The 26,559-nt window shown below is 41.8% G+C and overlaps 2 protein-coding genes across 10 annotated transcripts in view; one reads left to right on the plus strand and one right to left on the minus strand.

Annotated features, from left to right (window-relative positions):
• The window catches only part of LOC139577171 (DNA repair protein XRCC4-like), an 84,533-nt gene extending 64,573 nt beyond the window's left edge, over positions 1 to 19,960 (minus strand). For 3 of the 8 annotated variants that reach the window (XM_071404075.1, XM_071404070.1, XM_071404073.1), the window contains exons 1-3: positions 19,464 to 19,960; positions 6,596 to 6,769; positions 3,466 to 3,671 (exon numbers count right to left, since the gene is read on the minus strand). In XM_071404075.1, the coding sequence (XP_071260176.1) occupies positions 3,466 to 3,671; positions 6,596 to 6,734 (345 nt within the window). In that variant the 5' untranslated portion in view covers positions 6,735 to 6,769; positions 19,464 to 19,960. Of the gene's footprint in view, positions 1 to 3,465; positions 3,672 to 6,595; positions 6,770 to 18,786; positions 19,040 to 19,463 lie in introns of those variants that run through there. The other 5 variants (XM_071404074.1, XM_071404069.1, XM_071404072.1 and 2 more) reach the window with 3 other exon arrangements.
• LOC139577172 (protein kish-A) lies at positions 19,077 to 25,981 on the plus strand. Of its 2 annotated transcripts, none has more exons than XM_071404078.1 (4): positions 19,077 to 19,185; positions 22,176 to 22,285; positions 24,971 to 25,005; positions 25,138 to 25,981. In XM_071404078.1, exons 1-4 carry the CDS (start codon positions 19,183 to 19,185, stop codon positions 25,206 to 25,208), a joined length of 219 nt encoding a protein of 72 aa, XP_071260179.1. In that variant the 5' UTR covers positions 19,077 to 19,182; the 3' UTR covers positions 25,209 to 25,981. The 2 variants fall into 2 exon arrangements, with proteins under 2 accessions (XP_071260179.1, XP_071260178.1); XM_071404077.1 differs by lacking the exon at positions 19,077 to 19,185 and adding an exon at positions 21,043 to 21,084.
• Positions 25,982 to 26,559: the final 578 nt, after the last annotated feature.

Here is a 26,559-nt window from a genome sequence, read left to right on the forward strand (position 1 = left end):
AAAAGGCATACAGTGGCTAGTGCATTGTGTAGAAGGGGAAAGAGTGAGTCATAACGTAGCGAGGCTCTACAAGAGGATAGTCCAACATACCGTAGTACACAGGATTCCTATACTGAAGCCCAAAAAATCAATAGGTCTTGTGTTGATTGCATATGAACGCATTCACAGTATGTGTAACTATGCTTGAAATCAATGCAAGCAACGGGTGACAATGCTTAAGAAGGAGATTAGGAAACTAAACAAAATACCTAAATCACTAATCAATGTGCTTCAGAAAAAGGCACCTTCAGGAAACTACCCCAGAACTGGAACTGTCCTGTAGGTGTTTATAAAGCAGGAAGGGAATCCCAGACAAGGTATAGTTAACTAGGATATACAGTATGCTACTGTACAAAACCATGAGTTGGTGTCTGTTGAAATGAGGCCATGGGAGCTATGTAAAAACACACAAAGTTAGCATCATTGCCACAGAAGTCCCAGCTGACTGAGAGTGTTACAAGAAGACCGCCCCCTCTTCCTTCATCATCCCTTCTTTATCATCCCTTCTACCCTATGTGATAATCTACTGACATCCAAAATTCAACGAAGCATGTAGTTTGTCAGTATAATCTGCACTCATACACTCATACACTATATGACCAAAAGTATGTAGACACCTGCTCGTCAACATCAAAATCATGGGCATTAATATGGAGTTGGTCCAACCTTTGCTGCTATAACATCCTCCACTCTTCTGGGAAGGCTTTCCACTAGATGTTGGAACATTGCTGCAGGGACTTGCTTCCATTCATCCACAAGAGCATTAGTGAGGTCGGGCACTGATGTTGGGTGATTAGGCCTGGCTCGCAGTCAGCGTTCCAATTCATCCCAAAGGTGTTCGACACTGATCTCGATAAACCATTTCTGTATGGATCTCGCTGTGTGTATTGTCATGGTGAAACAGGAAAGGGCCTTCCCAAAACTGTTGCCACAAATTTGGAAGCACAGAATTGTCTAGAATGTCACTGTATACTGTAGCGTTAAGATTTCCCTTCACTGGAACTAAAGGGCCTAGCCTGAACCATGAAAAACAGCCCCAGGCCATTATTCCTCCTCCGCCAAACTTTACAGTTGGCATTATGCATTCGGGCAGCTAGTGTTCTCTTGGCATACGCCAACCTCAGATTCGTCCGTCGGACTGCCAGATGGTGAAGCATGATTCATCACTCCACACACCACTCTTTACAGCTATCTGTCACTGTTCTCATTGTCAACTAGACCACACTACTGAGTACTGTTGTTAACTTAACATTTACAGGCAATATAAAATGTTACACATTTTACAGAGATAGTCCCCTATTCAGCAGAGACTGGGTGTGTGCGCCTATAGATTAATAGATTGTGTGATCAGCGTTCCTGATCCTAGATCAGAGTTTACGAGCATAGTGAATGTGATAGCAATAGCACCCAGGTTGTTTCTTTTGCAAACACTCCGACTTTACATAGCTATATCATAAAATCACTAGTGTGAAGGGACGCTGTGTTGACATAATGATTGGGCAAGCTGCTGTGGACATTCAACCCAAAATGAGGAATATCACCTGGTGCCACAATGCTACCTCAGACTCTGAAGCAACAGGTGTAGACTGTTAACCACCTGGCAAGACACAGAGGGAACAGCTCAACCAGTGCATCATCATCCCTCTCTCTCTTTCTCTCATTTTCTGCTGACTTTGCAAAGCACGACCAATACAGACAGTAAGGAAAGAACGTTAGTTAATATTTCCAACAGTGACTTAACTCAAGCAATATCAATATCAAGAGCATACTGTATCATGAACTACCATAATAACAGTATAAAAAAAGATACTCCTTAGCCTACATTGCTAATACACAATCTTCAAGACGATTTAAAAGCTTGATCTTTTCCACCAGCAACGGTGAGGCTGTAAAATGCACCGTTAGGAGTTTGATGTAGGAGTAAGTCATCTAAAACACCTGCTTAAGAGCAGTTTAACAGCCAAACCTTATATTATATATAGTGTATCATTACAACTTCTAGGAGTCATGTGCATCAGATATTAATGTCAGGTTAAGTTCAACACCTGTTTTGTACTCTTTCTTCTCCTTTCTTGTGCTCCCGAAGAAAACTTGCCTCATCTTAGTCACTTTTGTACCCTAAAATTATCTCGCTAAGAAGACATGTTACACTTTTCAACTTCTGTGTGTTGTGAAAAAGAATGAGAGAGAAAAAGAGCAAAGAAAAGAAGCAGGTGATAACCCAGCTAAGTTGTTAAAGTTTAATGCAAACAGACCCCAGGAATCTTCAATAAAGGCCTAACACGCACGCACGCACGCACGCACGCACACACACACACACACACAATGTTTGTATTAGTCCTCTGTAACTGACCTTTTGTCCGGCCCTAGTTCATAAACAGGTTATTTATGGCCCCTGCTAACAGAGCTTCTTACCCTCCAGCCCTCCCTCTCTCTACCAGGACAGGGGTCCCAGGACGCCCAGTGACCTGGCCCCCAGGGCTTTAAACACCCACTCACAGGACAATATGGACCAAATCCTACCTTGAGATCTGTGCAAAGACTAAGAATGTTCTCACAAATCCCCCAGTGATTTCAATGCATGATTTACGCACAGGGACTAAACCATTCTGTTCTGATAAGATGGGTAATAAATTGCCAGATTGTTATCTTGGTTTCTCCTCAAGTGGCCCTCAAGGGAACACAACCTTCTTTATCCTGGATTGTGGAGAAACAATACATCTTATCTTTAAACAGCCCCTTGTAAACCCTCTTAGTGACTTCCTGTCTATTTTTTGTGTGTGGCTAGAGACCTACGTCCTTGGGGCATCATGGGAAATGAAGTGTGTGGTCAAACAAATTGAGCCGCACATAAGAAAAACCTATAGGAAACCAGAAGACTAGAGGATCTTGCAATGAGAGCCATTAGGCCTAGTATCAGTTTACATTTGGGGACATGTTCACAGGCCCAGATTAAGCCTACTTTCAAATCCTTGACTAAAAAGAATGTTCAAAGGAAACTCTCCATTGGTCCAGGAGTAGTACAGATGTAGGATCTTAATTTGGACCAGTTCGCTACAGCAGGAAAATAAATCTGCAGCAACAGGAAATGTGAATTATAATAAATTGACATTTTTGTAGGGGTGGATACATTTTTCGTAAGGTAAAATCAATTCTGAAATTTCTAAGTGTAAATTACGAAACAGAATACTTTTTAAACCTGAAATTAACTATATGTTTTAAATGTCCTGAATTGCAGGAAAGTTCTCCTGCAACAGTGTGATCAAATTCATATCCTAGATCTGTATGATTAAAAACAAGCAGTGGATTGGGCTACTATTCTACCTGGTATGTTAGCATAGATATTGGGATGTAGCCTGTATCTCCATTTGAAAGGGAAGGAGTCATGTGGGGTGTCATGCTATAGTAGCCATTGCTGACACTTACCAAAACGCCTCTCTGGGTCTTCTTGTCATACGACAGACAACCGTGGTCAGAGGAGAGGTGGAACAGGTACTCCTCCTTTTCTGCCACTCCTCCTCTTCCTCTTCTGCTTTCTCCTCCTCCGGTCAGTGCCCGATGAAGATCTTCCACATATTTCTCCCTTTTCACTCCCAACTCTGTGGCTTTCCTCATCATCTCCTCCTCTGGTACTGTAAGAGTACAAAGCAGGGGTTAAAACAAGAAGACACAACTTTAGTCCCCAAGGTTTCTTCTGGCATTGATCCTCACTTTTCAATAAAAAAATTAAAAAAATGTAATCAGAGACTGATTTCTACTTAGCTACCAACATGTACAGTGGGGAGAACAAGTATTTGATACACTGCCGATTTTGCAGGTTTTCCTACTTACAAAGCATGTACAGGTCTGTAATTTTTATCATAGGTACACTTCAACTGTGAGAGACGGAATCTAAAACAAAAATCCAGAAAATCACAGTGTATGATTTTTAAGTAATTAATTTGCATTTTATTGCATGACATAAGTATTTGATCACCTACCAACCAGTAAGAATTCCAGCTCTCACAGACCTGTTAGTTTTTCTTTAAGAAGTCCTCCTGTTCTCCACTCATTACCTGTATTAACTGCACCTGTTTGAACTCGTTACCTGTATAAAAGACACCTGTCCACACACTCAATCAAACAGACTCCAACCTCTCCACAATGGCCAAGACCAGAGAGCTGTGTAAGGACATCAGGGATAAAATTGTAGACCTGCACAAGGCTGGGATGGGCTACAGGACAATAGGCAAGCAGCTTGGTGAGAAGGCAATAACTGTTGGCGCAGATATTAGAAAATGGAAGAAGTTCAAGATGACGGTCAATCACCCTTGGTCTGGGGCTCCATGCAAGATCTCACCTCGTGGGGCATCAATGATCATGAGGAAGGTGAGGGATCAGCCCAGAACTACACGGCAGGACCTGGTCAATGACCTGAAGAGAGCTGGGACCACAGTCTCAAAGAAAACCATTAGTAACACACTACGCCGTCATGGATTAAAATCCTGCGGAGCACGCATGGTCCCCCTGCTCAAGCCAGCGCATTTCCAGGCCCGTCTGAAGTTTGTCAATGACCATCTGGATGATCCAGAGGAGGAATGGAAGAAGGTCATGTGGTCTGATGAGACAAAAATAGAGCTTTTTGGTCTAAACTCCACTCGCCGTGTTTGGAGAAAGAAGAAGGATGAGTACAACCCCAAGAACACCATCCCAACCGTGAAGCATGGAGGTGGAAACATCATTCTTTGGGGATGCTTTTCTGCAACGGGGACAGGACTACTGCACCGTATTGAGGGGAGGATGGATGGGGCCATGTATCGCGAGATCTTGGCCAACAACCACTTTCCCTCAGTAAGAGCATTGAAGATGGGTCGTGGCTGGGTCTTCCAGCATGTCAACGACCTGAAACACACAGCCAGAGCAACTAAGGATTGGCTTCGTAAGAAGCATCTCAAGGTCCTGGAGTGGCCTAGCCAGTCTCCAGACCTGAACCCAATAGAAAATCTTTGGAGGGAGCCTAAAGTCCGTATTGCCCAGCGACAGCCCCGAAACCTGAAGGATCTGGAGAAGGTCTGTATGGAGGAGTGGGCCAAAATCCCTGCTGCAGTGTGTGCAAACCTGGTCAAGAACTACAGGAAACGTATGATCTCTGTAATTGCAAACAAAGGTTTCTGTACCAAATATTCAGTTCTGCTTTTCTGATGTATCAAATACTTATGTCATGCAATAAAATGCAAATTAATTACTTAAAAATCATACAATGTGATTTTCTGGATTTTTGTTTTAGATTCCGTCTCTCACAGTTGAAGTGTACCTATGATAAAAATTACAGACCTCTACATGCTTTGTAAGTAGGAAAACCTGCAAAATCAGCAGTGTATCAAATACTTGTTCTCCCCACTGTAGGTGTGTGGACTGGCCCGTCAATGATATTGATGCCAGTAAATAGGACTGGAGTTGTATAAAATTGCTGACGTGACTATACCGAAGTCTCACTGGAAGGACAATGCATACTTTAAATGCATGTATAAAGGAGGCTTAAAGATTAGGGGAAAATTTGCATGAGGGGTAACAGCGCCGCTGTTCGCCCCAGCGCCTTTGCTATTGTTTTTGTTTTATTGATGAAAACAATGTAGAGGGGTATTCGGCAGCGTGAAAAAAATCTAAAAATCTGTGCACTGCTGTCCTATCGCACGTGCAACGATGTCAGGGGGGGGGGGGGACTGTTAATTTTTCTGTAAGTTCTTTGTTGTTGGAATATCCCAAACAGACGTGGCAGTCTCACCAATTAAGAATTCCAGCTTTAAGGAAAGCATGCAAGGAGCCAAGAAGAAGATCATTAGCTGGAGCACAGCTGCTCTCCAAGGGGCCAGGGTCCCAATTAACACAGGTTCAAACACACACACTCACACATGCACGTGCATATCTGTCACAATGCCGTTACTGCCTGTCATCTCCCAGATGGACAGCCAGAGAAGAGAGTAGCTATGTTCCATGTGTACATGAAAGCAAATATAGCAGTGCTTTGTTGCCATTCCTAAATGACACAAAACAAATGGTGCCCTAAGTAACTTCTTAGTTGAAAGACACAGTGTGGCATTCACTCGGACACCCCTCAACACACACACACATATACACTCACGCACACGCACACACACACTCACACACACACAAAGACAGGCCTTGTAAGGCTTCATCAATGTAATACACCTGTAAGCTGCACCATATGAGTGAATATGGATGATGAAACAAGCCCGCTGCTGTCCCTCTGGCTAACAGACCTGCAGTCACAGTGCTATGAGTCGAGGTACATAGTTGGGCCAGGTGCCTACTTAAGAAGCCTTATGAAGAGAACCCCAAACACACCTGGTGACAACACAGTCTGGAGGATGGTGAAGGAGTCGGGCCTCTACCATGGACTTACTTTGTCTGTGTGTGTGTGTGTGTGTGTGTGTGTGTGTGTGTGTGTGTGTGTGTGTGTGTGTGTGTGTGTGTGTGTGTGTGTGTGTGTGTGTGTGTGTGTGTGTGTATGCATGCATCTACATACATACTTGTGTAAGCCGCATCTAGCCCTTACCTTCTCCGATCCAGGACGAGCTGCCGTCACTGAGGGCGAGAGTGAACCCAGCACCCAGGTCTTCGGCCCAGTCCACCCGCAGGAAATAGGGGATGCTCGGGTCCAACACCACACTGATCTGACGGACCGTACCACTCATGCCTCCCAAATACCGTCCCACTTCTAGCTCCAGACCTGCAGAGATAGAGACCCAAGGGACAGACTTTAGACAAGGACAATCTTCATCAACGTTGAGTAGTGTCCACTGTACATAAAACACTCTTGATGTGACAACTTTTTTTTTTTTTTTTTTTTTTTTAATATACTTTTCCTGTTATGAATTTGGATTATTAACAGTGGTTGCATCAATGCCGGGCATTGTTTTATTGCTCATGGTTTACTGTGAATACAAGCCCCCATGCAAATTCACTCAGGGATTGGGCAGTGCCATACAGTGTGTTTCAACAAAGGGCCTTTTAGGAGGTTGAATATATATGTGTGTGTGTGTGTGACGTTAGAACCACAGGGGATATCCATGGGGTCTGGCATTGGGGTGTTGGCTGTCTAACCACCAACAACGTGCAGAATAAAAGAAAAGAGCACCACATCCTGGTTGTTTAACAGCTAACTCACTTAGAATGTTGTGTATCAAAACATATAGGTTAGACCTAGGCTGAATCACTTGATTCCCTGGAGGTTTTACCAGACAAAGATTTATCCTCAATCACAGGATTGAGGATTACAAGCCAATCTCAGATTCCCCTACCTGCAACATTTCTTCAAATGTCCCAATACAGAAACCATTGATGAATTATAAATGTATTGGAAAATTTGTTTTCCTCGACAAAGCCAGGGAAACTTTTACTTGATTACGAATGTCCATGCCAAAAAGCATGATTACAGCTTCCAGGTGAAGTGAGAGGTGAGTTGGACTATTGCCTGCTAAAGTATAGGGCTGAGTGAAAAGAACAGCTTCATTGGCAGTTGGCCATTTGGACACGTTTGAAGAAATGAAAAGGAGCCCATCCGGAGAGGGAGCCAAAAGTTATGTGTACACACATTTTTTTCCCCCTAAAGAAGCCCAAGGAACAGGTCAAGGTGATTCAAAATCAGTGGTACAGCTGAGACCTGTCGTCTCTCACACACACACAGACACACACACACACCCGCCCCTCTCAGCAGATTAAAGTTGACCCTTTGTGCTCTGAGGAGGGTTTGGTTAGGCAGGATGGAGGGGTAAAGGATAAGGAGGGAAGGGGGGTGGGGTCAACTTTAACCTCATAAAGAGAGCCCAGCTTCTCATTAGTTACTGTAACATCTGTCTGAAGGGACGATGACCCTGCAGTAATGACAGAAGGACACTCCAATTAAATAAACACTGTGCTGACTCTCAGGAATGGAGCAATGCCCATAGAGCTTCAAAGCCAATGCTGGAATTCTGGCCATGTCATCCTCATACCCCTTACACACAATCATCCCTGTATCCCTAAATCATGACACAAACTCCCTCCCTTTCACCTCTAGCCCCTCACTCCTCTATTCTCCTCTCACTAACTCTGTAATTCTTTGTTCACTCCTCCCCTCTTTCCCAATGTTATGTTCTGTCCTTTCTCTTCTGAAGCACGTTTGGCAGGGTCTCAATGGTTGAAGTCTCAATGGTGCAGTACTCTACTGTAGGGGTCATCAAAAAGTTACCGCAGCCACAAAGTAAACCCTGCCTATATCTTCAATTTCTCATCCTAAAATTGTACTTTAAACCTAACACTAACCTTAACCACACTCCTAACCGTATGCCTAACCCTAACCTTAAATTAAGACCAAAAAGCCAATTGTTTAAAAACAATTCTAATAACTGAAACAGTCGGAAAATCGACAAAGATACTCCAAACTTTTGAATTTTTATAATCCATCAGATATTGACTAAATTATAGCAGATAAAGAATATTTTACTGCCGCAAAAATAATGTTTAGGGATTTTGGTTGGAATTCATGTATAAAATGTATTGTCAAATTTCACATTTTATTCTTAGAATGAAATCATATATACATTTTCTTATTGTATCAGGTATATTTTTTAAATATATTTTGTGTAAAAAAAAGATTATATGTTCCTCATTTCCATAAATACACAGGGTATATTTACATATATGAATACATTAACAAAAAAGGGGTGGAATAGGGCTGCAACCAGCACTCACCTGAACTGCCTAGACTGCCTCAATTACTAATTCAACAAGTGTGTCAATAGCAGGATACCCTCAGAGTAAAAATCAACACGCTTGGATCACGCTAGATTACACCTATCTAAACATCAAATCAAATTGTATTGGTCACATACACATATTTAGCAGATATTTAAAAAAAAATAATAATAACAGGGAGCGCGTTAGCGAAATGCCTTCCATTGTTTGCAAGTTTAGACAAAATAATCACTATTATCATTTCCTTTCATTTCAGTGCATCTAATTTGTAAACATTTCAACCAATTTCGAAGAATGTTTATAAAAACGTTACCTTGTCTATTAAGACAAAAAACAGGGTGTAAATTTTAAAAAAAGGGTGGGAATACATTTTGTGAATGAAATATTTTGTCATGATGAAATCTTGGAAATAAAAACAATGAAATATTTTTGGGGGTTAAATCCAAACAAGCACTTGTTCTTGATACTAATCACTGTAACTTGATTCCTGAATAGATCACACTGAGTTTTTAGTGTTTTAGTTTTATTTATTTTTTATTTTTTGTTTTTACAAGTTTGCTCAGTCTGTTCATTTGAAAGAGATGGTAATTCTATATGTAAAATACGCCTGTAAGATTTTTTTAATGTATATATATATACAGTGGGGAGAACAAGTATTTGATACACTGCCGATTTTGCAGGTTTTCCTACTTACAAAGCATGTAGAGGTCTGTAATTTTTATCATAGGTACACTTCAACTATGAGAGACGGAATCTAAAACAAAAATCCAGAAAATCACATTGTATGATTTTTAAGTAATTAATTTGCATTTTATTGCATGACATAAGTATTTGATACATCAGAAAAGCAGAACTTAATATTTGGTACAGAAACCTTTGTTTGCAATTACAGAGATCATACGTTTCCTGTAGTTCTTGACTAGGTTTGCACACACTGCAGCAGGGATTTTGGCCCACTCCTCCTTACAGATCTTCTCCAGATCCTTCAGGTTTCGGGGCTGTCGCTGGGCAATACGGACTTTCAGCTCCCTCCAAAGATTTTCTATTGGGTTCAGGTCTGGAGACTGGCTAGGCCACTCCAGGACCTTGAGATACTTCTTACGGAGCCACTCCTTAGTTGCCCTGGCTGTGTGCTTCGTGTCGTTGTCATGCTGGAAGACCCAGCCACGACCCATCTTCAATGCTCTTACTGAGGGAAGGAGGTTGTTGGCCAAGATCTCGCGATACATGGCCCCATCCATCCTCCCCTCAATACGGTGCAGTCGTCCTGTCCCCTTTGCAGAAAAGCATCCCCAAAGAATGATGTTTCCACCTCCATGCTTCACGGTTGGGATGGTGTTCTTGGGGTTGTACTCATACTTCTTCTTCCTCCAAACACGGCGAGTGGAGTTAGACCAAAAAGCTCTATTTTTGTCTCATCAGACCACATGACCTTCTCCCATTCCTCCTCTGGATCATCCAGATGGTCATTGGCAAACTTCAGACAGGCCTGGACATGCACTGGCTTAAGCAGGGGGACCTTGCGTGCGCTGCAGGATTTTAATCCATGACGGCGTAGTGTGTTACTAATGGTTTTCTTTGAGACTGTGGTCCCAGCTCTCTTCAGGTCATTGACCAGGTCCTGCCGTGTAGTTCTGGGCTGATCACTCACCTTCCTCATGATCATTGATGCCCCACGAGGTGAAATCTTGCATGGAGCCCCAGACTGAGGGTGATTGACCGTCATCTTGAACTTCTTCCATTTTCTAATAATTGCGCCAACAGTTGTTTCCTTCTCACCAAGCTGCTTGCCTATTGTCCTGTAGCCCATCCCAGCCTTGTGCAGGTCTACAATTTTATCCCTGATGTCCTTACACAGCTCTCTGGTCTTGGCCATTGTGGAGGTTGGAATCTGTTTGATTGAGTGTGTGGACAGGTGTCTTTTATACAGGTAACGAGTTCAAACAGGTGCAGTTAATACAGGTAATGAGTGGAGAACAGGAGGGCTTCTTAAAGAAAAACTAACAGGTCTGTGAGAGCCGGAATTCTTACTGGTTGGTAGGTGATCAAATACTTATGTCATGCAATAAAATGCAAATTAATTATTTAAAAATCATACAATGTGATTTTCTGGATTTTTGTTTTAGATTCCGTCTCTCACAGTTGAAGTGTACCTATGATAAAAATGACAGACCTCTACATGCTTTGTAAGTAGGAAAACCTGCAAAATCGGCAGTGTATCAAATACTTGTTCTCCCCACTGTATATACAAATGTTTGGACACACCTGCTCATTCAAGGGTTTTTCTTTATTCTTAATATTTTCTACATTGTAGAATAATAGTGAAGACATCAACACTAAGAAATAACACATTTGGAATCATGTAGTAATCAAAAAAGTGTTAAACATATCAAAATATGTTTTATGAGATTCTTCAAAGTAGCCACTCTTTGCCTTGATGACAAATTTGCACACTCTTGGCATTCTCTCAACCAGATTCCCCTGGAATGCTATTCCAACAGTCTTGAAGGAGTTCCAACATATGCTGAGCATTTGTTGGCTGCTTTTCCTTCACTCTGTGGTCCAACTCATCCCAAACCATCTCAATAGGTTTGACGGCAGGTGACTGTGGAGGCCAGGTCATCTGATGCAGCACTCCATCACTTTCCTTCTTGGTCAAATAGCCCTTACACAGCCTGGAAGTGTGTTGGGTCATTGTCCTGTTGAAAAACAAATGACAGTCCCACTAACCGCAAACCAGATGGGATGGCGTATTGCTGCAGAACGCTGTGGTAGCCATGCTGGTTAAGTGTGCCTTGAACTCTAAATAAATCACAGACAGTGTCACCAGCAAAGCACCCCACACCTTCACACCTCCTTCTTCATGCTTCACAGTGGGTACCACACATGCAGAGATCATCCGTTCACCTACTCTGCATCTCACAAAGACACAGCAGTTGGAACCAAAAATCTCAAATTTGGACTCATCAGACCAAAGGACAGATTTCCACCGGTCTAATGTCCATTGCGCGTGTGTTTTGGCCCAAGCAAGTCTCTTCTTATTATTGGTGTCCTTTAGTAGTCGTTTGTTTGCACCAAATCGACCATGAAGGCCTGATTCATGCAGTCTCCTCTGAAGAGTTGATGTTGAGATGTGTCTATTATTTGAACTCTGCGAAGCATGTATGTGGGCTGCAATTTCTGAGGCTGGTAACTCTATGTCTTGTTTTCTTGTGTTTCGGTTAGTTATTATTTTTTTAATTCAATGTAGAGCCCCTAGTCCAGCTCAACATGCCTTAGATTGCTCTTTTGTCACACACCCCATTTATGGGCTGACCTCACCAGACTTAACTGGTGTCTACAGAGATGCAAGCTCTATCATCGTCACTCAATGCCTAGGTTTGCCCCAATGCCCCAATGCCAAGGTTTGCCTCATCGTCACTCAATGCCCCACTGTAATCATATCCTACCATACCTTTGTCTGTACATTATGCCCTGAATCTATTCTACCATGCCCCGAAATATGCTCATTTTATTCTGTTCCCAACGCACTAGACGACCAGTTCTTAAAGCCTTTAGCCGTACCCTTATCCAACTCCTCCTCTGTTCCTCTGGTGATGTAGAGGTTAACCCAGGCCCTGTAGTCCCCAGCATTACACCTATTCCCCAGGCACTCTCATTTGTTAACTTCTGTCACCGTAAAAGCCTTAGTTTTATGCATGTTAACATCAGACGCCTCTTCCCTAAATTGGTTTTATTCACTGCTTTAGCACACTCCGCCAACCCTGATGTCCTAGCCATGTCTGAATCCTGGCTTAGGAAGGCCACCAAAAGTTCAGAAATTTCTACCCCCAACTACAGCATTTTCCATCAAGATGAACTGCCAAAGGGGGCGGAGTTGCAATCTACTGCAGAGATAGCCTGCAGAGTTCTGCCATACTATCCAGGTCTGTGCAAAAACAATTCGAGCTTCTACTTTTAAAAATCCACCAAATCAATAAATAAATATCTTAATGTTGCCGCTTGTTATAGACCCCCCGCAGCCCCCAGCTGTGCCCTGGACACCATATGTGAATTGATTGCCCCCATCTATCTTCAGAGTTCGTACTGTTAGGTGACCTAAACTGGGATATGCTTAGCACCCCGGCCGTCCTACAATCTAAACTAGATGCCCTCAATCTCACACAAATTATCAAGGAACCTACCAGGTACAACCCTAAATCCGTAAACATGGGCACCCTCATAGATATCATCCTGACCAACTTGCCCTCTAAATACATCTCTGCTGTCTTCAACCAGGATCTCAGCGATCACTGCCTCATTGCCTGCGTCCGTAATGGGCCCGGAGTCAAACAACCACCCTCATCACTGTCAACCGCTCCCTAAAACACTTCAGCAGGCAGGCCTTTCTAATCGACCTGGCCCGGGTATCCTGGAAAGATATTGACCTCATCAGTAGAGGATGCCTGGTTGTTCTTTAAAAGTGCTTTCCTCACCATCTTAAATAAGCATGTCCCATTGTGTCACGAGAATTATGTTCTGCCCTTGACCAGCACAAAAACATCCTGTGGCGTACTGCATTAGCATCGAATAGCCCCCGCGATATGCAACTTTTCAGGGAAGTCAGGAAGCAATATACACAGTCAGTTAGGAAAGCTAAGGCTAGCTTTTTCAAACAGAAATGTGCATCCTGTAGCACTAATTCCAAAAAGTTTTGGGACAATGTAAAGTCCATGGAGAATAAGAGCACCTCCTCCCAGCTGCCACTGCACTGAGGCTAGGAAACACTGTCACCACCGATAAATCTACGATAATTGAGAATTTCAAAAGGCATTTTTCTATGGCTGGCCATGCTTTCCACCTGGCTACCCCTACCCCAGCCAACAGCTCTGCACCCCGTGCAGCAACATGCCCAAGCCCCCCTATTGTTGCAACCCCTAATTCAACCCTGTTCAACCTCTCTTTCGTATCGTCTGAGATCCCTAAAGATTGGAAAGCTGCAGCGGTCATCCCCCTCTTCAAAGGGGGGGACACTCTAGACCCAAACTGTTACAGGCCTATATCCATCCTGCCCTGCTTTTCGAAAGCCAGCTGGTCATGGGTGCACCTCAGCCACGCTCAAGGTCCTAAACGACATCATAACCGCCATCGATAAGAGATATTACTGTGCAGCCGTATTCATCGACCTGGCCAAGGCTTTTGACTCTGTCAATCACCGCATTATCGGCAGACTCAATAGCCTTGGTTTCTCAAATGACTGCCTCGCCTGGTTCACCAACTACTTCTCAAATAGCGTTCAGTGTATCAAATCGGAGGGCCTGTTGTCTGGACCTCTGCCAGTCTCTATGGGGGTTCCACAGGTTTCAATTCTCGGTCCTACTCTTTTCTCTGTATATATCAATGAAGTCGCTCTTACTGCTGGTGATTCTCTGATCCACTTCTACACAGACAACACCATTCTGTATACATCTGGCCCTTCCTTCGACACTGTATTAACAAACCTACAAACAAGCTTCAATGCCATACAACACTCCTTCCGTGGCCTTCAACTGCTCTTAAATGCTAGTAAAACTAAATGCATGCTCTTCAACCGATTTCTGCCCGCCAATCATCACTACTCTGGACGGTTCTGACTTAGAATATTTGGACAACTAGAAATACCTAGGTGTCTGGTTAGACTGTAAACTCTCCTTCCAGACTCACATTAAGCATCTCCAATCCAAAATTAAATCTAGAATTGGCTTCCTATTTCGCAACAAAGCCTCCTTCACTCATGCTGCCAAACATACCTTTGTAAAACTGACTATCCTACCGATCCTCGACGATGTCATTTACAAAATAGGCTCAAACACTCTACTCAGCAAATTGGATGTACACTACCGGTCAAAAGTTTTAGAACACCTACTCATTCAAGGGTTTTTCTTTATTTTTTATATTTTCTACATTGTAGAATAGTGAAGACATCAAAACTATTCAATAGCACATATGGTATCATGTAGTAACCAAAACAGTGTTAAACAAATCAAAATATATGTTATATTTGAGATTCTTTAAGTAGCCATCCTTTGCCTTGATGAGAAATTTGCACACTCTTGGCGTTCTCTCAACCAGCTTTACCTGGAATGCTTTTCCAACAGTCTTGAAGGAGTTCCCACATATGCTGAGCACTTGTTGGCCACCTTTCCTTCACTCCGCGGTCCAACTCATCAAAAAACCATCTCAATTTGGTTGAGGTTGGGGGATTGTGGAGGCCAGGTCATCTGATGCAGCACTCCATCACTCTCCTTTGTGGTAAAATAGCCCTTACACAGCCTGGAGGTCTGTAGGTCATTGTCCTGTTGAAAAACAAATTATAGTCCCACTAAGCCCAAACCAGATGGGATGGCATATCGCTGCAGAATGCTGAGGTAGCCATGCTGGTTAAGTGTGCCTTGAATTCAAAATAAATCGCAGAGTGTCACCAGCAAAGCATACCCACACCATAACACCTCCTCCTCCATGCTTTACGGTGGGAAATACACATGCAGAGATCATCCGTTCACCCACACCTTGTCTCAGAAAGACATGGTGGTTGGAACAAAAAATCTCCAATTTGGACTCCAGACCAAAGGACAAATTTCCACCGGTCTAATGTCCATTGCTCGTGTGTCTTGGCCCAAGCAAGTATCTTCTTCTTATTGGTGTCCTTTAGTAGTGGTTTCTTTGCAGCAATTCGACAATGAAGGCCTGATTCACGCAGTCTCCTCTGAACAGTTGATGTTGAGATGTGTCTGTTACTTGAACGCTGTGAAGCATTTATTTGGGCTGCAATTTCTGAGGCAGGTAACTCTAATGAACTTATCCTCTGCAGAAGAGGCAACTCTGGGTATTCCTTTCCTGTAGCGGTCCTCATGAGAGTTTCATCATAGCACTTGATGGTTTTTGCGACTGCACTTGAAGACACTTTCAAACTTCTTGAAATGTTCCGTATTGACTGACATTCATGTTTTAAAGTAATGATGGACTGTCGTTTCTCTTTGCTTATTTGAGCTGTTCTTGCCATACTATGGACTTGTTCTTTTACCAAATAGGGCTATCTTCTGGATACCCCCTTACCTTGTCACAACACAACTGATTGGCTCAAACGCATTAAGAAGGGAAGAAATTCCACAAATTAACTTTGAACAAGGCACACCTTTTAATTGAAATGCATTCCAGGTGACTACCTCATGAAACTGGTTGAGAGAATGCCAAGAATGTGCAAAGCTGTCATCAAGGCAAAGGGTGGCTACTTTGAAGAATCTCAAATCTCAAATATATTTTTATTTTTTTAACACTTTTTTGGTTACTACATGATTCCATATGTGTTATTTCATAGTTTTGATGTCTTCACTATTATTCTACAATGTAGATAATAGTAAAAATAAAGAAAAACCCTTGAATGAGTAGGTGTTCTAAAACTTTTGACCGGTATTGCAGTCTACCACAGTGCCATCCGTTTTGTCACCAAAGCCCCATATTCTACCCACCACTGCGACCTGTATGCTCTTGTTGGCTGGCCCTCGCTACATATTCGTTGCCAAACCCACTGGCTCCAGGTCATCTATAAGTCTTTGCTAGGTAAAGCCCCGCCTTATCTCAGCTCACTGGTCACCATAGCAACACCCACCCGTAGCACACGCTCCAGCATGTATATCTCACTGGTCATCTCCAAAGCCAACACCTGCTTTGGCCGCCTTTCCTTCCAGTTCTCTGCTGCCAATGACTGGAACGAATTGCAAAAAATCACTGAAGCTGGAGATTTACATCTCCCTCACTAACTTTAAGCATCACCTGTCAGAGCAGCTTACCGATCACTGTACCTGTACACAGCCCATCTGTAAATAGCACACCCAACTACCTCATCCCCATATTGTTATTTATTATTTTGCTCTTTTGCACCCAGTATCTCTACTTGCACATCATCTGCACATCTATCACTCCAGTGTTAATGCTAAATTGTAATTATTTCACCACTATGGCCTATTTATTGCCTTACCTCCCTAATCTTACTACATTTGCACACACTGTATATAGATTTTTTTTTGTGTTATTGACTGTACGTTTGCTTATCCCATGTGTAACTCTGTGTTGTTGTTTTTGTCACACTGCTTTGCTTTATCTTGGCCAGGTTGCAGTTGTAAATGAGAACTTGTTCTCAACTGGCCTACCTGGTTAAATAAAGGTGAAATAAAAATAAATAAATCAACATTACAAACTGTTGTATGCAAATCTCTTTTGATACAAGGGAAATGATTTTGTCAAAATCAAAACAAATGTACCAGAAATAAATAAAGATCATGGGCATGTGACTCTATGATCTGTATAGGGCACATTGAGCTGCCTGAAAAATGTGAACTAGGCCTAGGTGATAAAAGGTCATTCTCCATAGAGGATGAGTTATGGAGGATGTGAAGTCAAACAACCCCAGCCACTAATTCAAGGTGCTTCCAAGAGATAAGTGATTCTCTAATTACATATAGCCAAGTCACTGCAGCCAAGGCCTGGACATCCAGCAGTGTAATTAACTGACATTCCCAACATGCTCTGCACTTGCAAAACTGATGATTTGCCTATGGGCAGAAACATCAGAGAATCACTTTGGCGGCATGACAACAGCACTGTGAAATATGAGGACTTTGTTTTGCTACTAGGCCTAGTTCATGAAGTCGCTCGACCCTCCCCCACAAGTCCTTCATGATCAGCCCATGGGAGTTTGAACAGATTGGGCATGATTGAAAAATATGGTGTCTCAATATTTTTTGTTAAAAGTGACGCTTCAGGGCATATCAAGTGGCACTGAAACCCATGTAAACGGTCATTACATTGGCAGGTGAATTGTCTACATGGTATATAGTTCCACCTGTCCATGGCTTGCACAATCTTGTAGATATGCTCATTAACTATGGATATTACTTTGTAGCTTCCTTTTTGCATATCTAAATCATGGAAAATGAAAATATTTAATTGTGTAGGCCTAAATACATAAACCACGAGGCATCACAGTTGAAACGAGAATTTGTACCAACACTGCAACACTTTTTTTTACATGACTAATTGTGTAACATACTAGTCAGTGGAACACCACGTGTGTATTCATTAGTCGCACACCGTAGCAAAACTTTTGGATCATAGCGAAAGGTTTTGCAATGAAAACTCCTATTGGACAAATTCCAGTAGGTCCCTCCCTGTTTGGTTCCTAGTGAATACCCCCCTGGGTATTGTTTCTTGTCGACTCATGACCAGGACCTTAAATTATTTAATCAAGAACATGTATTTTTAATATCAATAACAACTAGGTGAAGAAGGCTAGTGTGCAGTGTGTTATTTAAAAGATATTGAATTACAACAAACATTCCAAATCCGATTCAAATAAACACTTCTGGAGCTAACAAGTCTCAATTCCAAGAAATCATGACCAAATTCCCATCTGCATTTCACTGTAGAACACAGTTGATTTATGTGTGGTTTCGATTCAAAATGTTTGCATTAATGGTACATTAGGAGTGTCTAAGAGGCAGGCGTTGGGGAGATCATAAAACATGGTTTAAATGCAATCATGTCAAGATGTCTTCTAGGTATGTCGGAGGGAGCATATTGTGAAAACGTGTGACGTGAGGAAATGACCACAAACATGTCTAACGTCAGAGAAAAAGAGAGCACATCATTGCCAGTAACCTTCAATGTAGTAATTTTAGTAATGTCCCATTGTTAATATTCTCCTTCCCTGCCTACATGATTGTAAGCTGTCGGAAAACTGTCACTGTACGCTGAGAGCTCTACTATAAATAATATAACCTATGACTGTGTTGTATCGAACTTTTGGTAACTAGCTAGTATCGTTCACTGTTTTTCCTCCATTCAAATGTAGCTCATTTGATATTGACCACCACACCTTCATCAGGAAGTAAGCAAGCAACTTCTCAATCAACTTTGCACGCATTCATTATGAATAAAAAAAAATCCGATATACATCGCATGTAGCCTACATGACGCAAGAGAAACAAATCTTACATGAAACTTGCCTCTTATGAATGAGTTCACTTCAGAGTAATAACTTGACTTCCGCGTTTCAGAAGTAGGTTAGGTATTCTCACTGTCTCTAACGTGTAAATTGTACACCACTGAAATAAATGATGCACTGACTGCATGTGTTTTCGACACTAAAGAAACAAACTGAAATAGCTAGCTAGTGCCCACATACTTTAAATACTGCACTTCAGAGAATCAACGCATGTTTTGAAAGCAAAGATATTTGAAGTTTGATAACTAAGCCCACAAAAATGGCCAGTAAATTGTAAGCCAATCAGGGAAGGGCTTGGGTGAGTGCGTAATGACGCACTAGTAACTAGGTCATTTCTAAGGACGAAGCGGAAGTGTGATGTGGCTTTGAGAAATTTAGCTACAAAAATGGTAAGAGTGAGAGTTGTTCAACTTTTCAATATCAATTCGTGACAATGGTTGATATAGGTTTTCGTATATAGTATCCAATTACCTCTATATGACATGAGTAGCTGGCAAATGTTTCTGTAGACAGTATGTGTAGCTAGCTAGCTAGCTTGCTTGTTAGCAAACAGTACTGTAACGTTAGCTAGCTTTGCCAACAAGGGCAATACATCAGGACAAAACATCTCGATCTGTGTTGTCTCGGTTTCTCCTATCATACTGACCTAGCTCTTTCATTTAATAACCTATTTGTTAGATGTCGATTGCATATCCACATGGTAGATGCCAATCAGTGTAACAGTTCGCAAACTCGACGAAATTGTGCCACGTCTGGTGCTTTAAAGACAACCGGGTTTGGGAACGCAAAAATAGGTCAAATTATGACGTCAGTAATCTTCGGGTTGGAAAGTGGGGACTCTAGAAAGAGGCCCGAGTTTCCGAGTTGGATGACCGTTCAAAACTCGTATTTTCCCGAGTTACCAGTTGTTTTCTAACGAGGCATTTTCCGTTCCTGGGCCACAAATGTAGCATGCCTTTGTGTTTTATGCCGCATTCACGTACTAGTCAGAGTTTGAACATTTCAGACTTTCTAACTGGTTTTATTTATACACGAGTAGCGTTCAACAAGTCGAAAACTTCCGAGTTTCCCAGTTCAGACTAACATGTGAAGGCGGCATTATGCGCCGTTTACATCGTGACCTATTTCATTACGCCTTACATCATCTTCACTGAGTCTTTGCCTGGTGGCGTAGCCTTTGTAACTCAATATGGAGGAGAGCCTGTCTCATCAGATAGCGAAATATGGGGTGGGTGTAATTTGTGGCACGTTCCAACAAGAATATGTGTCAAAAACTTCGTAAAGTACAAGGTTGCCAACAAACAACGCATGCAAAGTAACATGATCAATCCACCTAGGTAACTAGCTGCCGAATAGGCATCAACTTCTTCTTAGTTTGTCGATAGGCTACCAGAGTGAGTACAGGCATTTATCGGGAATAAACATTGTGAGTAAAAAAACGTAATTAAATAGCCCACTCCCTACCCCGGTATCTTATTCTGCCGCTATACAACTTTGTGTGCGTTGTTTGTTGACAACCTTGTTATTTACAACGTTTTTGGAACGGATTCCTGTTTGAATGTTCCACAAATCATACCCACCGCAAAATATGACTTTTTCGTTCAAGACAGGATACATATTGTTTCAGGTGATAATATAAAATGTTTGTAAAGTTACTTTTTTCTCAACTTGTTTCTTTAACTGAATTTATAAATCGGGTGGTTTGATCCATGGATGCTGATTGGCTGAACATATGACAAAACAATACTTTTACTGTTCTAATTACATTGGTAACTAGTTTATAATCACAATAAGGCGCCTCTGGGATTTGTGGTATATGGCCAATATAAAATGGCTGTATCTAGGCCGTATACCACAGCCCTAAGCCGTGGTATATTGACCACCTTCCACACCCCCTTGGGCCTTAATGTTTAAATATAGCAAGTCAAGCTAGCTTGCACTGCAGAGCAGCTAGCTGGCTAAAAGGTAGGCTAGGTTGAAGATTCCATTGTAGCTAGCGACCCACCCCCCACCTAATAATTAGCATCAAAAACGTCATTACCATCACATTAAACTTAAACGGGAAGTAACAGTCATATAATTGTCTTAACAGCCAATGTGTATTATTTAACATTACTATTAAAATGGTACTTATTTTTAGGAATGGTTAATTGTTTACAAGTTGCTAGCTATCCCATAAAGCCATCACTGAAAACCACATATTTTCATCTTCTGTGGTTTGGTAACTTCCTGTTCTTCAACAGAGTCTGGCTGGACTGAAGATGATGCAAAGTTTGGAAAGTTTCAAAGTATGCAGCTTCAGTCTCGCAATGGAGCCTTCCATTTTCACTCAGTTGTGGATGTCGCCATTGAAATGCATGACATCCGGCGCAACATAACTGAGTGGTATTGGGAACGAGGCGTGACATGCTGACTACACCGGCCATGCGCGCCATCATGCGCATGTGTATTTTGTATATCCCCACCAGACACAATCGTGACGCGCAGGTTAAAATACCAAATTCAACTGTCAATCAATTATATTAATTTCTGGGCAGGTCGAAACACACATTCAACATTAATTGACATTTAGCTAGCTAGCTGTTGCTAGCCTGTTTGTACAGGGAGATTAACATTTAGTTATTTTACCTGATATGCATATGGACCTCCTTTTAGTTGGTTATTTGTAGAATTTTGACCTGGAGTCATACAAATTGTGAGTTTCTTTAGTCCAATGCTTAATCCACAGATGTATTATATTATTTTTATTGTTTCATTCACTTCCCTTTGACCTGCACTGTTGGAGTTCGGAGCATAAGAATTTCATTGTACCCTACAATAACATCTGCAACCCTGTGCATGTGACTCATAAATTCTGCAAATCTAAAAAAGAAAAGCTTTTTAGTTATCTTTTAATCTCTTCTCATTTGTCTTTCAAGCACCCACATGGGTTTATCTTCCTGAAATCCAGTAAGGAGGGGACTTGTGGAGCGTCTCAAGTAGAACCAAGTTGTATTCTAGCGATGGCTACACAAATGCGGTGTGGGGGAAATTATTGAATAACATGTATGTGTTAAAAATAAATATGCAGCACACGCCACATGTACGATGAAGTTAGCACGTTATGTTGTCTACAGGAGGATGCCCAACTGCTGAATGTTTTTGAGAAGGTCCTCAGCAAAAGCAGCCACTAGCTAATGTTAGAGGCTTGGGCTAGGTTTAGAGCCTTTATACCAGATCAAACTTTATTTCAATATCTCCTTCAAATATTGTATGGCCATTTGTTGGGATGCTAAGAATTAGTTTTATATGTTAATTTTTTAAAATTTAAATACCCATTTTCTTTGTGAAAACTTTAGTCCGATGCATTTCTTTCATTTGTCACTCTCTCCTCTTGCAGTCTGCCATTTTCAACTTCCAGAGTCTTCTGACTGTGATTCTTCTGCTCATCTGTACATGTGCCTACATCAGAGCTCTAGCCCCCAGCCTGCTAGACAAGAACAAGTCAGGGTAGGTACCATTTGAGTTCAGTTTAAACATTTAAGGGCAACTCGGGGTGTTAGCCCATGTTACAGACCTCAATGAACAAGGTCTATGAGTATATCACAAGCAAACCGTGCAACTTAATTCCCGACCTGTGATTGTACTGTTTGCGACAAGTTTTCCACGTCAGAAGGTCCTTAATTGGTAGAAAGTTAAAGGGGCATTATTTACAGTGCCCAATAAATACTTAAATCCAATTGTTAGATGCTACCAGGGCCTAAAAGTTTATTTTTGGACCACCAGCCACTGTGGCAGGTAGATTTTTACAAATCTTGAAGCCACTCAGATTTTTTTTCCAGACAAAATATATTTTTGCCATGCATACATAAAAGAACAAACTAAAAGCAGATGCCAATGCTTTGTAATGTTTCTAAAACAAGACATTTCTTAGTAAAGACACAAGCCTAGCCAGACGAGCCAGACGAGCTAAATTACTTCTATGCTCGCTTCGAGGCAAGCAACACTGAAGCATACATGAGAGCATCAGCCGTTCCGGGTGACTTTGTAATCACTCTCTCTGTAGCCGATGTAAGACCTTTAAACAGGTCATGTACTCTGAGCATGCGCTGACTAGGGCGTCTCTTTGCTGTCAGTGGAAGCAGAAGACTCAAACTAGCATTGAAAAACAACCAAGCTTGTGAGCAAAACAATGTAAAGAGCAAAGAAACATGAGGACAAAGTCTAACTTTGTAGACTTGCGCATAAATTAGACCAATTTTTATGCCTGTGCGCAGCGCCTCCAACATTAATCTATCAGCACTTCGCTGTATTTTTCTGTTCGCGTCTAACAACTGGATTTAATACTTTGTTGTGCACTGCTCAGTGATGCCAATTTAATAACAACAGCCTACCGACTATCGATATACATTCTAATGTGGGACGCTTCTCCAATGTTATGCCCTAAGACGGAATGTTACTGTTGTAATAACTGCACTGGGCTACCAGACTTAATGCAGTTATAAGGACAAAGCAGTGTACCATAACATTCAGCTAGAAGAACAAGACTTCTTCTATTAACCTGCCTCTAGATAGCCTTGTTTGGTAGCTATTGACAGTGACACATTAATACTTGTGTTAAACTATTTCGTTTTATTTCTCAACAAATAAACAGCTTGTCAGAGAATGTTAGACCAGCCTATTCTCATCTCCATTGGGTCATTATTTTTCTTGGGAGAACACAGTCCATGATTCACTATAATGAGGCTGAGGTAACCTAGTTTCACACAGCTAGAGCTAGGAGGGACGCAGTAAGTATTTTGCCCAAGAATGATTTGTTGACTTGAGTGTATTTGGTTGTGATGTGCCACAGCAAATGTTTCATCATGGGTCCAATGCGTGTTGCGATTGATTGAATCTCTGAGGCTACCATCACTGCTACATCGACCAATATCCTTATCTCTATAAAAAGGATGTGTTGTTGGTGTTAACCTAAAAAAATACTTGTTTCCTGTACTACACTCTATCAGTGGCAAAATAAAACAATCACTGGAAAACATTCTGTTTGCCCCAAAAACATTTCCTTCAGATACATGAGCTAATTTATTTCACAGTCCAAGAGTTTAGAATGGAAAGCCTGCTCTGGTCATTGAGGGATTGGGTTGGAGAGGTGCTGTTGGCCAACTCGCACACACACACACAGGAGCATAATCTGACCACACACACACCTAAATATTCAATCTGTGGATGAAAATGCAGTCTTAGAAATGCCAGTTAAGGAATTCAAATCAAATCAAATTTTATTAGTCACATGCGCCGAATACAACAGGTGTAGTAGATCTTACAGTGAAATGCTTATTTACAAGCCCCTAACCGACAGTGCAGTTTAAAAAAAATATGGATAAGAATACGAGAGAAAAGTAACAAGTAATTAAAGAGGAGCAGTAGAGAATAACAATATATACAGGGGGGTGCCGGTACAGAGTCAATGTGCGGGGGCACCGGTTAGTTGAGGTAGTATGTTCATGTAGGTAGAGTCAATTAAAGTGACTATGCATAGATGACAACCAAGTGTAGCAGCGGGGGGGCAAATGTGAGTAGTCTGGGTAGCCATTTGACTAGATGTTCAGCAGTCTTATGGCTTGGGGGGGTAGAAGCTGTTTAGAAGCCTCTTGGACCTAAACTTGGTGCTCCGGTGCCGCTTGCCATGTGGTAGCAGAGAGAACAGTCTCTGACTAGGGTGGCTGGAGTCTTTGACAATTTTCATGGCCTTCCTCTGACACCGCCTGTTATAGAGGTCCTGGATGGCAGGATCCCTGGCCCCAGTGATGTACTGGGACGTTCGCACTACCCTCTGTAGTGCATTGCGGTCGGAGGCCAAGTAGTTGCCATACCAGGCAGTGATGCAACCAGTCAGGATGCTCTCGATGGTGCAGCTGTAGAACCTTTTGAGGATCTGAGGACCTATGCCAAATCTTTTCTCCTGAGGGGGAATCGGTTTTACAGGGCCTTCAGAAAGTATTCACACTGCAGCAGCAGGGATGTGATAGGACTTGGCTGCTATCTTCAGACTCAAGTATTTCTGTCCTTCCTTTTGATGTGGGTTAGGGGAAAGGCACGAGGAGGGATTGTGTAAGGTTTGGCCACCATGTTTAATTATGAAGTTATACATTTTTTATTGAGCTGTTGAATTAAATATATGTTGTTCCCTTTCAGAATTTTGGGAATATTCTGGAAGTGTGCCAGAATAGGTAAGCTATGTACATACCTTTTTTCTTAATCGTTTAGCTGATTGCTAATATGTCGATTTGTTATATAAGAGTAATTGTGACCGAACACAGTCTTATAACTCTTCCTTTTTCTCTCTTGCTCTCTTTTTTTAGGTGAACGTAAGAGTCCCTGGGTGGCTTTTTGCTGTGTCTTGATGGCTTTCAGTATCCTATTTGTACAGTAGCACACCAGACGAGGGGGGGAGAAGAGGAACGAGAAAGGAGAAGAAGCATCAAATGGACTGTACGATCCACAACGCACAGCAGAACCTGGATAGAGAGAAAGGGGAAACCCATCCCTACTATAGTAATGGATAGAGTGAGGGGCCTGTGTATGAGGCTGGGGGTTGTCAGTGATTGTCCCCTCGCCCATAAGGAGTGTGTGAAATTCACCAGGGACTCTTGTCAGTGTGTGTAATGTTTACTCCAGTCATGGGTGGGCAATGTCTCCTCCACTATTCAGTCAAATGCTTTAATGACTCAGTTTCACCCTCTCTTTGTTCATGGGATCAAAACATTGTTTCCTCTCTTGTGCTAGAGGTTGGTCATAGAATTTCAAACATATCGTGAAAGACAGTGGTTTGTATTTTGCCTTGATTGGGCACTAAACTAACTTTACTGTGTTTTTGTAATTGAGAAGTGTCATTTTTTGAGGACATGTATGCTTTCTCCATGAAAATGATATTACGATCGGGAAACACCTGTTTCGTGGGGAATTTTATATTTGTTAATTGAACTGCAACGTGGAGAGTTTATAATGCATTTACAACACAAGCTCATAGTCTTATCATATCTCCTTTATATTATTGAGAGGTTATTGTTGGAAGTCAATGTGATCAAAATAACATGACACCCAGCAGTCATAAGGCTGATTGTCTTAACTACATGTTAGTTTCACAGAGCGGTGTATTTTTTTTGTGTTGTAATGGGTCTATTTATTAAATAACCTTTTTTGAAACTGAGGCGCCCAGTTTGTTACATACGTCAAGTACTTTAAGATCCATGCTTATTTCATATTTGGTATCTGTCAATCCTAGTTAACCCTTGGAATGCACTATGGTACAGTTGAAGTCTGAAGTTTACATACACCTTAGCAAAATGCATTTAAACTCAGTTTTTCACAATTCCTGACATTTAATCGTAGTAAAAATTCCCTGTCTTAGGTCAGTTAGGATCACCACTTTATTTTAAGAATGTGAAATGTCAGAATAATAGCAGACAATTATTTATTCCAGCTTTCATTTCTTTCATCACATTGCCAATGGGTCAGAAGTTTACATACACTCGATTAGTATTTGGTAGCATTGCCTTTAAATTGTTTAACTTGGGTCAAACGTTTCAGGTAGTCTTCCACAAGCTTCCCACAATAAGTTGGGTGAATTTTGGCCCATTCCTCCTGACAGAGCTGGTGTAACTGAGTCAGGTTTGTAGGCCTTCTTGCTCGCACACACTTTTTCAGTTCTGCCCACAAATGTTCTATAGGATTGAGGTCAGGGCTTTGTGATTTCCACTCCAATACCTTGACTTTGTCCTTAA

This window comes from Salvelinus alpinus, chromosome 5, assembly GCF_045679555.1.
Source record: "Salvelinus alpinus chromosome 5, SLU_Salpinus.1, whole genome shotgun sequence".
Taxonomy (NCBI): domain Eukaryota; kingdom Metazoa; phylum Chordata; class Actinopteri; order Salmoniformes; family Salmonidae; genus Salvelinus; species Salvelinus alpinus.

Bases quoted from the DNA above. Each gene is read 5' to 3' on its own strand.
- LOC139577172 (XM_071404077.1), top strand. From the start codon at position 21,058: ATGATGCAAAGTTTGGAAAGTTTCAAA. The intron at 21,085-22,175 runs GTATGCAGCTTC...CTCCTCTTGCAG, and splicing joins AAAGTTTGGAAAGTTTCAAA to TCTGCCATTTTCAACTTCCA. The intron at 25,006-25,137 runs GTAAGCTATGTA...CTCTTTTTTTAG, and splicing joins CTGGAAGTGTGCCAGAATAG to GTGAACGTAAGAGTCCCTGG.